We start from the raw sequence: 17,047 nt of genomic DNA on the forward strand, positions 1-17,047 counted from the left end.
AACAACGAAATTCAAAGAATTTGCCGCATAAAAAAATCTTTAAATTTGAGCTGAATAAATGCTGCATGTTTGAAATGGTTAAAAAAAAGTAGGTCTTTCTATAGCCTGCATATTTTTAATGTATCATTTTCAGAGTTTCTCTTGACTTCTGAATGAGTATCTCTCTTTAATTAGAGTTCAATGGCGTATACAGTTTGTTATTACAGTGTTCAGCCGTGCCGGTTTCATCCTTCACAGGGAAGACCTAAAGACTGAAGCTAATTATTTTGGTGACATTTCTTGTTTTCCCATAGATTCGATAGGGAAAAAATTGGCAGGCTTGCGAGAAATCTGGGGGACTTGTTAGCGGAGAAATAAACTTTCTCAGCTTTCTCATTTTTACGGCGCGTGCTTGCTTGAGAGCTCAGGTTTTCCTTTTCCCAGCATCTCTCATCTTCAGTTCTTTTTTTGTAATAAGAAAAAATGGTTGATCTAGGTGGATATGTCATTATTTTAGTCGAAACAAAAGATAAGAAAATTAAACTTTATGGTATGTTATCCTTCAAGGGCAAAAGTTATGACTGTTCCATGCTTACCTAGTGGGTAGAATTTGTAGGGAGTGTGCTCCGAGAATTTGAAGAGTAGATGATGCCTGGAATTTCAGAATTTTTTATTTAAATCTATTCTCTAATGCTTATACCCCGTTGTTGAAGGCCAAAATTGGGCTAGGTACCCTTCCCAAATGATGTTTCTAATAATAAAGGTATTTTATAGAATTTAAACTTGGACTCATACTTTACAAATCGCCTATTGAATCAATGCAGCTACGTAGACAAGGTGGGGCGCTTTGGGCTTATGCTCTTCCCAAATGTCAAGATTTTTAGAATTTTTCCAATTATTTTAAAATTTGTTAAATAATTCACTAGTTTTTTAAGTCTCTCTTCTTTCCTTCCTGAAATTTCCAACTCCAGCTTCGAAAAAATTGCTGCAGACACAACTGACCTGCTGCTATTATTGCATTTTTTTTTTTCAACAAAAGACACCAACAGCAAAGTATTTATAAGTAACATGATTTAGCAAAGGAAATTACTTATTAAACACGGACTATATAGGTTTAAGCTATAGCCTCGAAAGGATATCAAAATAATATCAAGGATATCATGAATGATGTTATGATACCCTCAACTGAAACGGATATAAAGGCTCAAAAGGATAAACAGTGGGTGCAATACTGAATACAGTATTGCCAAACGTAGATGAAAAAAGGGCGACAAGTTTGGAAGACTCAAAAAGTTCGTCTGAGTCGGAAACAGATTTTTTATTTTAATTACTTTGTTTTGTGTTTGTTCCTCTATTTATTATGCGTGAAACAACAAATTGGAGAGAACAGTGGCATTTCTTGTTGGGCCATCTTAAAATTTCGAGATGTAGGCCTAAGTTAGTAAGGACCTTTGAGAAATAAACTTTCTGTGCGAGATTCTCTAGTGCATTTTTTGGGAAATAAAATAAATTATGGCTACTTCATAATCCAGGAGTCTTAAGCGGTTTTCCTAAGAAGGCCAGCACACAATTATTAGAAAATAAATGCAATTATCAATTTTCCATTTTGGAGCTCTTTCAATTTTTTTCTGGCCTTAATCAAACGATAAATAAAATAGGATTTGTGATTTTTCTGGAAATCTGTGTTTACTTTCGCTTATAATTCTGAAATAATTGTATGTAAAATGATTTAATTTCACAGTTAGCTTTCCTCAATGGCTATGGCTATCCATATTGTGTGACTCCTTAGTATCAACCGTCTTTTAGAACAAAAAGAAAATTAACTGACGCCACTTTAGATGGATTCAATAACCTTCAGAAAAGAAAGCAAACTAATTATCCGGAATTTCTGGATTATTGTCCTCTTTAAAGTTTATATTGAAATGGTCACATTTTTTTTTAATGAAAATCTTTATTGACCAAAATAAAGCGGATACTTTCTTGTCACTGTCAATGTTTTAGTAATTATTCTTTCTGTAATTCATTCTTTTGTTAAGTTTACTACTCCCTCTGCTTGACTAAAGGCTTTTGCTGAGAGCAGAACAGTAGTTTTCATACTTATCCACATTTTTCTTTTTATGCTGTTTCGTCTTTTAAAAATCAGGTAAAAAATGGAAACGCAGCTATTCAGTCTTTAGTCAAGTTCTGCAAAGTAAACTAAAGGACCGTCACCCTTAAGTAGTCAGCTATTGAACCATGTATACTATTCCTTTATAATAATTTATCTTCAGCATTGCTAATTTCTCGTTTCGGTAACGTCTTCCCTTAAAGAATTTCTTAGACCACAGTGCCTTTCTATTTATGATTAGTTCGAAATAAAAACATAAGAACCAGTAAAGCTTTTAATTGAGGCATCAAACATTCATTATCTCAGTCAAAACTTTACTCGTTGTCTTATTTTTTATTTCATTTTAATTATAATAGTTTCGTACGACATTCATTTCATGAATTTCTGACGTATGAAACAAAGAAAAAAAAAGATATAATAAATGAAAAATAAGACCAAATATGTGAGAAAAACTAGTTCAGTTTTTAAAGAAACAGAGAGATTATGTTTTTTTGTTTTTTTCCCAGTTTGTCGCTGAGTTTGGAGAGGCATGGTAATGTGGTGATAGTTTTGTTTTCAATTGCCGGAGTAACTGAAACAAAGGGGGAGGGCTCCCTATTTTCCTGTTTTACCTTTATTGAACGTTTATTTAAAGCCGTTTTAATCGTTTATGACCATTTTGTGCAAAATATATACAGTTCTATTCTTTAGGATTCTATTTAAGATAACTAAATAGAATTTGTATATAAAAATAAATAATTATATAAATATTATATAATTAAAAATAATTATATATAATTTATATAATATATACATATATAATTAAAAATATTATAAAAATAAATAAATATAATTTTTTATAGAAATAAATAAATATAATTTAAAATAACTAAAAATAAGCATTTCTATGATTTAATTGCAATTAAATTAAGGACTCGTCACCTATATAGTAACATTTAATATTAATAGTATTATATAAGTATGATATTGACTGTTATATATTTATGATCTATTGTAAATGCAATGACCAACATAGTACAATATAAAAAAGGGGAAGTTACCACAAAACAAGACCGAAACTTTACAGCAGATCACAAGCACAGGCCCTTGCACAGGAATTTTCGTGAGGGAGGAAATAATAAAAACACGAATTTATTTCACAGTCTGAGAACATAGAAATTTAATAAAATTAAGGATTTCGGGGCGCCTGGGCGCTTGAGCCCCTTGTTCCACTTGACGCCTTATTGCAATAACTAATATTTGCCGAATTAGATGTAACAGAAAAAACAGTAATAAATCCCACACGGGTCAAATGAAGTGACACTTGGTAAACTAAGTGACATTATTTACAAGGAGTGTCATAAAAGTACACTGTCATTCTCCTTAAAAAATGATGTTATTTATTTATTCTCTTCTGATTTATGCTGTATTATTTTAAGTATTATGTACAGAAAATCCAACTTATCGTTATGACGGCAGACAGCAAACAAGTTTATAAAAAACAAAAAATATATATATATATATAAATATATATATATATATAAAATATATATATATATATATAATATACATATAATATATATATATATAAATATATATATATATATATATATATATATATATATATATATATATATATATATATATATATATATATATATATATATATATATATATATATATATATATATATATATATATATATGAATATATATATATATATATATATATATATATATATATATATATATATATATATCATATATCAAATATATATATGAAGTAAAATAATATGCTGTGAATAATTGTTATTTTTGCGTTACGAAATTATTGCTTTTAAATTCATCTTCTACCCGTGTTTAGTCATGTTATGTTGCACTCCAACGCATTTTAAAGGTTATCTCGAGGGATCATCCACTTTCCGCCATTGGTGTACTTCTCAGAACATCACATGTTCCGCCGCTCATGGCACGCTTTGTTTGCATTACACATGGCACGCTTTGTGCCAAACATGGCTTGATTTCACCATATGTGGTGTGAACCATCTGGTTTAAATGATATTTGGAAATGGGGGCTCCTATGGTTATCTTGAATATCTTGTTTTATGTTACGGAAGTATTTTTTTTCCTTTTGCCTAATGAGCGAGCTACATTAGAACCATACTAATTTAGAAATGATAAAATTGCTTTTGTTGCGACATCTTTTATTTTCCGGCTTGACTAAAAATTCATTTAAACATCAATTTTTAAACTGATTAAATATAAGAACCGTACCTGTTTCAAGCACATCAATTTCTAACAATTATATTTGTTCTTTTTTATGCTATTCAAGGTTTGAGAATAAGCAATGGAAATTAAATTATAAAAGTCTCGAATACAATCTTCAGCCTTGGCTCCATTTTGAACCAAAATAGTAGCTATAAAATAATAGAAACTATTTTTTCGAATCATTAGAAATTTTAGAAATTAAAATAATTCCGATATCTTCAAAAACTCATTTGTACATTATCAAAAAAACTAATTAGAGGAATGAAATAGCACAATTAAATTCTATATTTTGTTTTGTGGTGCAATTATTGGCAGGATTATCAGTTTATGTAGTCCTCTAGCATTTCACTATTATATTTTTTAATATCTTTGAATTTTCGATTTTGTTTTAAATAATAAAATAGGGAAAATGTTACCAAAGAGAAATGTTAACACTTCCTCAGAACCACTGGGAAGGCTGGGAAATCCCTTTTCTATAGTAATTCAGAATGGCATTTAAAGTCAAATGGCATTGTCATTTTGGCGTCTTTTTTTGTTGCTAATTAATTCACTTTGTCATTTTGACATCTTTTATTGTTGCTAAGTAGTTCCCAAATACCAAAATATGGACGTGGATAGACCAATTAAGACCCTGCTTTAAATAAACCTAAGATTCAACAAAAAAAAAAAAAAAAAAAAAAAAAAAAAAAAAAAAAAATTCAGTAATTACAATCACAAATCTCCACAAAGACTTCCTGGTGTTGAAAGGAGGGGATCATGAAAAAAAAAACTTTTCAAACATTTAAATACAAACTCATAAAAAATGTGATAGAAGGAGAGAGGGAGGGAGAGCAGGTCGATTTAGATAAGACAAAAACCTATTGCTCAAGTTAGGCGATGCAAGACTCCACAGACCTGGCAAAAAAAAAGCGCATGTAACAATTTACAGATTAAAACAGAGCGAGAATCATAGAAAATTTAAAAATAGAAGAATTATTAACGAGAATGAGATGGGAGTGCCAATATACCGTCGTTAACCTCTTGTTGCGATTACACAGTCTTCAACAAAAGGTCATGACCTAGTTTTTTTCAACTAATATTCAACAACCGTTTCCTCGAGTAATCTCAATCTGATCCCTACCAAAAACGTGGCGACGTGAGTAACTTTTTAGAACATTGCTATTACTGATTACCTTCAGCGAGAAACCTGCATCTGGAACTTGTCTTCGACGCGACGATCAATTGCTATATGGAACAAGATTCCGCTTAATTTTACCCTCAAGGGTTATTATTGTAGCCTTACTCGTACTGACTGCTTACAGTATGAAACATTTAGGCTGAAACTATACCAAAAGCTTACTCATGTCTTTGGTTGAAAGCTTACTCGTTTTGAAAAATACCTTTTTTAGTTTTATTATTAAACAGTTCGTGGTAACGAACTGTAAATAAGGAGCGACCCTACTCAATAGTAGCCGAAACTCTAACAGACGGAATTTCGATACCAGTAGATACATCAAAAGAATCACATTTTTATGCTTATTTCAAATATATATAATTTATCAAGTTTAGTCTTACCCATCAAAAGTTACGAGCCTGAAAAAATTTGCCCTATTTTCACAAAAAGGGGGGAATGCTCCCTAAAAGTGATAGAATCTTAATGAAATTTTTTTCCCAGGGGTGATCGTATCGATCCAGTAGTCCTATAATGTCGTGAGAGGGCTCATTCGAACGGAAATTAAAAGTTCTAGTGCCCTTTTTAAGTGACAAAAAATTGGAGGGCAACGTGGCCTCCTCCCACCCTTATTTTTTTCGAAGTCACTCAATCAAAATTTTGAGCAAGCCATTTTGTTCAGCATAGTCGAAAATCTAATAAATATGTCTTTGAGGATGACTTCATCTCCCACAGTTCCCCGGGGAAGGGCTGCAAGTTATGAACTTAGCCCATTTTTAACATATAGCATTGGTGATTGGAAAGTATACAGACTTTTTCAGGAGGGATTCTTTCGTAGTGGGGGGGGGTCATAGGAGGGGGCTACGTAGGAGGATCGTTCCATGAAGGATGTTTTCATGGGGGAGGGGACATTCCTATGAAGTTGGCGCCGGATTCCCCTGCATTATTTAAAAAACGATCAGAAATTAAATAAAAAAAAACAAGTTTTTTTTAACTCAAAGTAAGGAGCAGCATTAAAACTTTAAACGAATAGAAATTATTACGTATATGAGGGGGTTTGACCTCTAGTCAATACCTCGCCCTTTACGCTAAAGTTTTTTTTTAGTACTTTCAAAAGAGCTATCTATTCTAATTAAACGGCATTTGGGATTAAGGGGTTTGTGATTCGAAAAAAATTCGAACTTTGGCGTAAAGAGCGTGGTATTGACTAGGGGGCGAACTCCCTCATATACGCGATAACATACACGTAAAAAAAAACGATAAAAAAAAGCGATACGGCTCAATAGTAATCGAAACTTTAAGACACGGAATTTTGATGTCAATAAATATATCAAAAGAATGGGCTTATAATGCTGATTTAGCATTAAAATGAAATAAGCTTCTCATTGTTCCAATTAAACAAAGATAGTGTTTCAGAAGTTGTTCTTAAAGAATTGAGTGAGAATTCGTAAGTTACGTATATTTATTACTAATAAAAACGTTCGTAAATCAAATTTAAAGTTCTATTCTAGTGCCTTTTTTAGGAACCAAAAAAATAGGAGGGCAGCTAGGCACCCCCCCATGTCCTTTTTTCTCCAATTTGTACAATCAAAATTTTGAGAAAGCCATTTAGCCAAAAAAGTAAAATTAATATACAAATTTTGTTTTAATTATTCATACACGGTTAGCAAATTTCAAAACCTGCATTAATTCAAAAATGTTCAGAAATTTTAAAAAAAACAAATTTTTTAACATAAAGTAAGGAGCGACATTAAAACGTAAGACGAACAGAAATCATTCCGTATATGAAGGGGGTTCACCTCGCTCTTTGCGCTAAAGTTTAAATTTTCTCCCAATTCTTTAAGAACGACTTCTGAAACACTATGTTCATTTAATTGGAACAATGAGAAGCTTTTTTCAAAAGTACTAAAAACTTTAGCATAAAGAGCGAGGTGTTGAGGAGGAGGCAATCCCCTTCGTATACGGAATAATTTCTGTTCTTTTTAAGTTCTAATGTCGCTCTTTACTTTCTGTTAAAAAAAAAATGTTTTTTTTTATTTAATTCACAAAAAATTGTCCTTCCCCTTCAAAATTTAGCAAAATTCTTTCTTTGTATCTCTATTTAAAAACATCGAAAAAGATCCTTGTCCCCCTCCCCCTTCCCTACATTTCTTTAATTCCTATCCCTTAGAAAAGATCGCCAAAATTTCGCTCTTTCTCATAACCATTAGTGAAAAATTACCAGCTAGAATCCATCAGATTAAATCCTTCTTTGAGGATTAGTTGCCATGCGAATGGCCACCTTCTACAATTATGTATATTCAATCCCATCTGACGAGCTTTATCTGACGACCAGTTGCCAAGTACAACGACTTTCCATTATTGAACCCTATAGAGGTTCGTTCTAACCTTGACCACACTGATTACCTTCAACAGGAATAATTCAAGTCTTGTAAACAAAGCTTTGTTTTATGATCGGTTAACACGCTTCTATGACTATGACGGTCTTCAGCCACTACATCACGACCACTACATCACGTGGAAAGACTTTCCATTAGTTAACCTCACAAAGGCTCTTACTAACCTTATTCGTACTCAGTCTTATGATTAAAGCTATGTGTTGGTGTCAGATGACATGCTCCTATGTCAATGATCACCTTCATCTTCAGCAAGTTCATCAATCATCTCGTTTTGAGGCTTTTCTGACGATCAGGCATTTGGAACAATTTTCCACCGTTTGTTCTTCCCAAAGAGGTTCGTTATAACCTTGCTCTTGCAGCTATTCTTTAACGGAAAACATCTTGGCTTTAATCCCTGTAAAAGGCTATCTTAAACAAGCAATTGCCATCTAAATGACTATTTTCTACAATTACATCTACTTACCTCTTTTTGAAGAGCCTTTCCTCCTTGAATCGCCGTTTTCCAAGGCAATCTAATGTGTTGATCAGAAAGTACCTAAGAAAAGAGGGGGGTATGGCCAATCAGGACCATATCCAGGGGCCTACCCGGATTCAACTCCTCTCCCCACATTTTTTGTTGTGTTTGGTAAATTTTGCTTTTTATGTACCCTCCCACAAACACAAATCCTGGATATGACTCTGTGACCAAGGATAACCTACCAGTGGTTAGGGTAATGATTAAAAATTTCCAATATTTTCAGGTATAAGCAGAGGTCCAAAACACTTGAATGCTTTCGAGTAAAGTTTACTTTCCGAAAAGCAGTTTCGTAGATCGTTAAAACGAAACTAATGTCTAAGTTTTACATTTGGTAATTTTCTTCGGCAATTTTCTTGTAGTTGCCGTGCGGAACCACCAACACATCCAGTCTATCACCACCATGGGTGGCTCACCCCAGACCATTCCTAGTCTATACTGGGTGAGGTGGTTCATAGTGGCCAACCAGAGCCGTCTCCAGGAGGAGGGGTACCTGCTTTGATCTCTCCCTCCCCCCCCCCCCGAAATTTTATCCTGAATTGTACAAAAGTAACAAAACATATTTAAACAAATTTTCTTTTGTTTAGTAAAGTTTTTGGTGCCCCCCTCCCACGAACCGAAATCCTGGATACGGCCCTGTGGCAAATGATAGCTTTCTAGCGGTTAGAATGATGTTTAAAATTTTCCAATATTCTCAGGCATAAAACTACAAAACACTTAATTTCTTGCGAATAAAGTTTACTTTCCGAAAAGCTGCCCAATATGGAACAGTCTCCCTATTTATGGCTATAGAAAATGTTTATATTAAAAGAAAATTTCACAATATGAGGATCCATGGAAGCAATTGTTATTAGAATATTATTAGGATTACGAAGTAAAATTATTATTAGGAAGCAATCGTATTCTTATTTATAACAAGGCTTTTAAAAGTGAATTGGTATATTTAATGGTTGTCTTTTTGTGAAACTTCGTCAGAACTATTTTATTGCTTGTATATTTTTTGTCTAATTTATTTGCTAACTAGAAAATATAGATCTTCCTTCCGACTATACAATTCTTCCGTTTTCCTTCCTTGCAACAAGTAAAAAGACGTATTGATCCATTTAACATTTCCAATAAAATAAGAAAGCCCTAGATTCCTTTTCTTGAAATTTTTCACTTGATTTCTTCTCTAGGCTCTCCGGCAGATAGAGCAGATTTGGAAGTAGGTGACGAAATTTTGGAAGTTAATGGAAAATCACTGGAGAATGCCACCCATACTGAAGTTATCTCACATATCCATCAGGTTGGTTAACTATTAATTTTCCTCTGACATTTTTTCTTATATAAGGAATCAAACAAATGTAGTCTGTTCTCCCGATATCTAATCGATTGAGAAAGGAGGTTTTTTTACGAAAGTTTTGTCCGACTTGTAAAAAAATAACGAAAATGCATGTAAAAAAATTTTTTTTTACGTTTTGTGTAAAAATTTATTGCTGCTCCCTCTCCGAACAAAAGCCTTATAACATTATTGCAAGATAGAAATTATTGTCTAAACTTTCTATTGTTCAAAATGTGGTTTCTAAGGTATAAGACTCTGTGATTTCCTTAATCAAAATAATTAGTTGTTTGCAAGGTGTTAGTATATAATCTGTTATATACTAATATTATAATAATTGCAAACAAATGAAAAAGCTTTATTAATTTTAATAGCACTACAACTACTCATGACTATGGTAGGTTTTCAAAGATTATTGTGTTATCTGAGATTAAGTCTGTTAAAAACAAAACAAATTCATCCGCTATCTAGCGTCACCCTTTTAAGTTAAATTGCTTTATTATTACTACTGAGTTTTACTACTGATGACGGTCACTGTATATGTGACCGAAATATCTGGTATTTTTTGTGAATACTCTATACACTGTCTATTAAAAAGGATTTTATCCCTATTGTGAACTTCTATTTTATTGCTGTATTATTGAACTAAGTGAAAATAAACCTAAAATACTACTACAACTACTGCTAAAAAGTCACTGTAGCACCAAGTTGCCTAAAGCCAACACAGTTTTGCACGCTCTTTTTCTAGCCCAATATACTCAAGTATTCACTCTTTACCTCTTCCTGTGCATAAGTAGAGTCAAAACACTAGTTTGTCACTATTTAATAGTGTTTACTAAATTTTGTTTTTGTGTTAGTAAAAATGCTCTTTTACAAATTTTATTATTAAATTTTACAATTTTATTGTCACTTTTAATGTTTGAATTAAAAAATTCTTAAACTAAGACATATTATAAGAATTTTGAAACTTTATATTTGTTCATTTCTCATAGCAAATCGTTGATTGTTTTTTATGATTTTTTTCTCTTTTACTTTGAGATGTAGGCACTTTCACATCATGGTACATGTAACCCTTGATTCAACGTTTCGAGAACTTCGCCGTTCTTCTGAAAATCAGATTTGCGTTGGTTTTTACGCCAATCTTAACTTTGATGCCTAATATCCCCCCCCCCCCCCCCGTTTAGGCTAGAAAGGCACATACCATCAGAATAGGGCACTTCTCCAGTGGTGGATTCAGATGGGGGGAGGGCGAAGGGCGCTCCCCCCTAACATAGTCTAAAGTGGTGTAATTTTCTTAACTAACGCAAGTTTGCGTTAATTAAGCATGCTCCTAACGCAAGTTTATCAGATCAACCTATTTTGCCCCCCCCCCCCCTAAAAAAAAATCCTGGATCCACCCCTGCACTTCTCCCCTGGAGGCTGTGTCGAAAGCATTTATACAATATTCCACAGGAATTAAATTTATCTGGGATTTGTAACCCAATAAATTGGCATTAAATAATTAAATTTAGTGTTTTATTTTGATCAAGGTGTGTTAAGGGAGGAGTTGAGTGTTGATCGTTAAGTTAGTGGTAGTAGGGTATATGATATTATAGATGTGTTTTGTTTTTAAACCTCTTCTGAGGTTAATGTTTAGTTTTTTTGTGGGTTGTTTTGGTTATTCCTCCTCTATATCATGCTGTGGAATTTGGAGGGGATGTGTTTATGTTAAGTGTTTTTTAAATAATTGATATTAAATGAATAAATAAGAAAATATAATATTTTATTTATTGCTTCAGCATTTATCTTTTATAATCCATACCATTCTATTCTTTGCAATGTATTCTTTGCTTATTTTATTAAATAAGTAAAACTTCAATAAAATTTTAGAAGCAGTTGACACAACTGTGTTTTACTATAAAACAATAAAGTAGAGACAACAGGGGTATTCCTTGTTTGACCATCCTGGGAAATCGAGATCTAAGGAAAGGACCTCTAGGGAATACGTTTTCTACAAAGGATTTTCAAGTGCATTTCTAAGGAAATATAATAAATGAGCACTTCGTTATATTCCAGGAATTTTGAGTAGGTTCCCTACGGAAGAAAGAAAACAATTATTAGAAAACAGAACCAAATATCATTCCAATGTTTTGGAGCTCTTTTAATTTCGTCTAGCTTTGATCAAAATTTCAGTTCAATTTCAGTTCAATTCATTTTATTTAACATCAACATACATTTAACAAATATGCCAATACCCGCCCCAAGAAAGATACCAAAAAGCACTTGCGACTGGGCGGGTACATACAACTCATTTACTAATTAATGATTAACTATAAAAAAAAAAAAAAAAAAAAAAAAAAAAAAAAAACTTAATAATAATAATAATTAAAAAAAAAAAAAAAATCAATCTCTCATCAATTCAAAAAAAAACTATGAACCTTGACCTAACAAATATTTTTTCAATTTATTTTTAAATAACCCCAGGTGCTCAGCCGCCCGAATGCTCTCCGGAATAGAGTTCCACACATTAGGTCCTGAAAATCTAGTATGGAAGCCGGCCCTGGTTCCACTTCTATTCGGAACAATGAAATCACTAGCATGACGAGTTTCATAATGGTGCAAAGACCTATTATCATTAAAATAATCACGAAAAACCTCTGGACTAACATCATTCCAGCATTGATAAGCAGAAATTCCTATTTGGTAGTCTCGTAGCTGTCCTACATTCAACACTTGCAACTTGTTGAAGCAAGCTGAAGTTTTATGTATACATTTAACATACCCGCCAATAATACGCATTGCTTTATTTTGAAGACTCTGAACACCTTTAATATTCTCATAAAAATTACTCGCCCATAACATACAGCCATGCGAAGCATATGGGTGTATCAAAGATTGTTCTAAAAGTAATAAAACACTCGGATGTAAGAAATTTTTAAAACGACGAATCGCTGCAAGGCCACGTGCGACCTTTGCGGGAACAACATTACTGTGGTGTTTCTATGAAAAAATAAAATCAATGTAAAACCCAAAGAACCGGATTTCTTGGAGTTGAACTACTGGCTTAATATTAAACAGAATTCTACCATCAATATAACTGGGCTTGCCTACTCTAGAATATACAACAAAATTAGTCTTAGTAACAATTACTGATAACAAACTCAAACTAGTAAAAACATGGAAATTTCTCAAAACACAATTCACTTTCGACACAAGACTATCCAAACAAAGACTAGAAAATGTAACAGCAGTGTCATCAGCGAATGACGTTAAGCAACAATCTGGAAGATAAAACCCCATGCTATCCACATAAACCAGATACAGAAGTGGATCAAGGACCGATCCCTGTGGCACACCACACGACACTTGATAAGGGGAAGAAAAATCATCATCAATCATCACTTTAATAGACCTCCCACACAAATAACATTCAAAGCACTTCAAACTCACTCATTTAACACCTAAGCATTCTAATCTTTGCAATAAAATTTTAAAATCTACCGTGTCAAATGCTTTCTTAAAATCAAAAAATACTGCTAGGGGGATTTCACCATTGACTAAACAATTATTTACAAAATCAACAAGATAAATGGCAGCATGGCTAGTGGAATGACCTTTTCGGAACCCGAATTGGGGGTGTCACTGAGTAGGCTATGTTTCGAGACATGGTCATATAGACGGCGATGAATCACTTTTTCCAAAATTTTTGACAATAAAGGCAGTATCGATATTGGTCTCTAGTTACCGGCTTCTGACCTGGCACCCCCTTTGTAAAGCGGGATAACTTTAGCTTGCTTCAACGCTTCTGGAAAGGTCCCCGTTTCCATAGATAAATTAATAATATGGAGAATACATGGTAGTATATACATTAACACAGCTTTAAAAGTTCTCAGATTCACGCCATCTATCCCAGCAGAATTCGATTTTATATTTTTCACTATTTTAATCACTTCATCACTTGTACACTTTTCAAACTGGAACTCAACATTATCTCCACGAGAGTCCACGAATTCCTCGCTAAGAAAATTTTCCCTGTCAAACCTTACACTCTCTTGAACAGACGAGCCAACCTGAGAATAAAACTGGCCAAAATGATTCGCGACTACATTTTTATCACTCACATAACTTCCGTTTATATCAATGCAAGGCGACTGACTACTTTTCTGATTTCCCATAAACCTATTAATAACTTGCCATGTGGCTTTGGTATCTCCCTTTCTATCAGAAAACATTTTTTCAAAATACTTCTTCTTTGCTTGCCTTCTCATACTGTTCACCTTATTTCTCACTCGCTTGAACTCTGCAAAATCTGCGTTATCCTGACTATTAAGATATTGCTCATATAACAAGTTCCTTTTTTTTTATCATGTCTATTAATGCCTCCGTAATCCACGGCTTGTGGGGATCGTCCCTCTTTTGTTTGGTCAAGCGCATGGGGCATGTTTTCTCATAAATCGGTTGAAAAATATACAAGAACTGATTGTACGCTAGAGAAGAATCACCAGAAATCCCCAGGACCGAGTCCCACTTTATACAGCTCAACTCCTCGGCAAAGCTATTCAGATTTTGCTTTTTCAGCTCACGTGTCAGTATTTTTTTAGCTGGGATACGTCGTTTTCTAAGACACGTCACATGAGCAATTACCGGGAGATGATCCGAGCCTGGATATACTATCACATCTGAATAGCTTTGACTCAAATAGCCAGGTCCCCCGAAAACTTTATCAATTAAAGTCGCAGAATGAGTAGAGATTCGGGTAGGTACACAAGTTAAAGGGTAAAGTTCACTTGAAACCATATAATTAAAAAAATCCAAATTATCACCTGAAAAATCTAAAAGATTATAGTTAAAATCCCTCATACAAAAAAAATTCATGCTTTTAGACGAAACCACCCTCATCATCTCATCAAAACCAGCTACAAACTCATCCAGGCGAGCACTGGGCGGCTTATACACCAAACTAATTAAAACTTTCCTTTTTTCAATTTCTAATTTCAAACAAAAACTTTCAATTTTACCTTCTATCCATACACCCAAATCCTCCCTCACCATATACTTCATATTTTTCTTAATCAAAAATCCCAGGCCTCCTCGGTTCATAGTTGATCGGTTCCTTACCTCAAAATCATATCCTAGAAAAGAAAAAGCCGAGAGAGATTGGTCAGAACTCAAAAAAGTTTCACAAATACCCATTATATCAAATTTTGAAGAAGATATCTCAATCATCTGCAGAACATCTAAATATCCCGTCGTAAGGTGCCAATTCCTCGTGCAAAGACACAGTGACATGTCTCTACTAACTTGCGACGGCAATATATAAGAACTCTCACGAAGAGGCTTTGAATTAATAATAGGCAAATCATCATTTCCAATTTGAGCCTCTAAATGATCTTCAATACGGAGTGGATTATGCATAAATCTATTCAATGAAGAAAGATCATTCAACATAAGTAAGGAAATAAAATAATTTCTGTTTTCTATAAAAAAAAAAAAAAAAAAAAAAAAAAAAAAAAAAAAAAACACAAATAATCAACTTTTACTAAAACACTACAGAGTGTCAACAAGTGAGCAGATTCGTGTTGGGTGGCTATCACCCTGCTCAAGTTTGTAAACACGGCCACGATCAGACCACACGTTTTTTTACACCATATCTGTTTCTCGCACCTTCAAAAATCGCTTTTTTCATTTTCGTAAGATATTCAGTGACGAATACACCTGATTTCGCCAGCTTTAATTTCGCTCTGAAAACATTATACGCCGTATCTTTAGTTGCAAATTTAACGAGAACTGGCGCAACAGTCGTAGGTGTCTGGATATTCCGGGCAGCGTTCGGAAGTCTAAAACGGTTCACAGACAACAACTGTTCTTTCTGGACATTTACACCCATTCCCTTCACTATATCAAGAACAGTAGTACCCAGGTCGTTTCCGGGGTCGTGCTTCACTCTGAAAAAAAAACAAAGAATCAAGCAAACGCTCCTGTTCGTAATCGTCCAGCTTTTTCTCAATATTAGCCACACGAAGCTCTAATGACTGAATCTGGCTATCCAGCGATGAAAACAGTTTTTCTATTTTCTCAAACTTTACGGTGTATTCTAGCGTGATCGAATCATATATTTCCGAAACAATCAGTTCAGGGTTCAGAGCGGCTTGTTGCGATGAGCCTGCTACTCCTGTCACGGAAACAACTTTTTCCTGAACTTTTTTCTCTATTTCTTTAACTAGGCCAAATTTAAGCTTTGTAGCTTCATCTTGTGCTAAAGTAAGCTGATTTTGGATAGCAGATATTTCGCTCGAAGCAATTAAATCAGTACCCGTGCCTTTCGCAGTTTTCTTTTTCAGAAACTGATAGTAAAGATCAGAACAAGATTCACACTCACGGAAAGCATGATTTACGCCCTTAGCCGTTTTTTTCGAAGCTTCTGCATAATTTCCACTATATGAAAGAAGATTCGCTTCTACTACGGTCTGAAAGTCATGGGACCCTTAGCAAAAAACAATGAATTTTGGCGTAGACTCTTTTTGGTTAGTTATGTTAACAATCTGGACTGGCCAGAGGGGATATCCCTTGAACTGAGCTACCGCCAAATCTCCCTTCTGAAACTGTACCATGATGAAAATAATAATCCAATAAATCGAAAGTTGACTTATCTTTAGTGGATAGGATCTTCCAAAACTAATATGTAAAAAATTAAGAGCAGGAAACGAAAACTTACTCGCAAGGGGGGCAATTAAATCCCCCCAATTTCCAACAATGTCTTGCAATAATCACGTCCGCCAATGCTATAATGCTATAAATTATGAAGTGATATCCAATTAAAAAGTCACTTGTAACTTTAATCCTTTACAGTATTGTGACACTTCCGTAATAACTGAGTTAATGATATTTTCAAGCTCAAAGAAATCAGTTTAAATATGTGTTCACGCTTTGAAATCCAGATAGCACAATAACAACACACTTAACACACTAACAACACATAACAACAACAAAAACGCACATTTTTTTTTTATTTTGGTTTGCTCCAATAAAATTCACGTTATGCCAAAACTTTTTCAACGCCAAAACTCAGTGGGGACCAAACAAAAATCAGGTTGTCCTTTAATGGAGTGGGGAGGGGTAACAAAGAAAGATTTAAAGTGACCTGACTTCAAAATAAAATAATCTTTTGTCCCCTAAACTAATTTGAAGTCTACCCTAAAACGACCACTTATAAAGATTTATCTTTTATTGATTTCAAAATTATGAAGTTTTTAGCCGGTATCACATTTTTGTGAGTGTTGCCACCTTGAACCGTGAAAAACAAATAAGCACAGCTGATTAATTATGTTTGACAACACTTTTCGTCTGTAAAACCA

At 33.7% G+C, this 17,047-nt stretch overlaps 1 protein-coding gene across 2 annotated transcripts in view; it reads left to right on the forward strand.

The window, feature by feature from the left end:
- Positions 1 to 17,047, forward strand: part of sdt (MAGUK p55 family member stardust) — a 276,035-nt gene that overhangs the window by 21,814 nt on the left and 237,174 nt on the right. Inside the window, exons 1-2 of one of the 2 annotated variants that reach the window (XM_089092567.1) lie at positions 463 to 529; positions 9,571 to 9,680. In XM_089092567.1, coding sequence (XP_088948693.1) covers positions 463 to 529; positions 9,571 to 9,680 — 177 coding nt within the window. Of the gene's footprint in view, positions 1 to 462; positions 530 to 9,570; positions 9,681 to 17,047 lie in introns of those variants that run through there. The other variant, XM_089092566.1, reaches the window with a different exon arrangement.

This window comes from Artemia sp. Qi Xiang Cuo, chromosome 7 (assembly GCF_049724085.1).
Source record: "Artemia sp. Qi Xiang Cuo chromosome 7, ASM4972408v1, whole genome shotgun sequence".
Taxonomy (NCBI): domain Eukaryota; kingdom Metazoa; phylum Arthropoda; class Branchiopoda; order Anostraca; family Artemiidae; genus Artemia; species Artemia sp. Qi Xiang Cuo.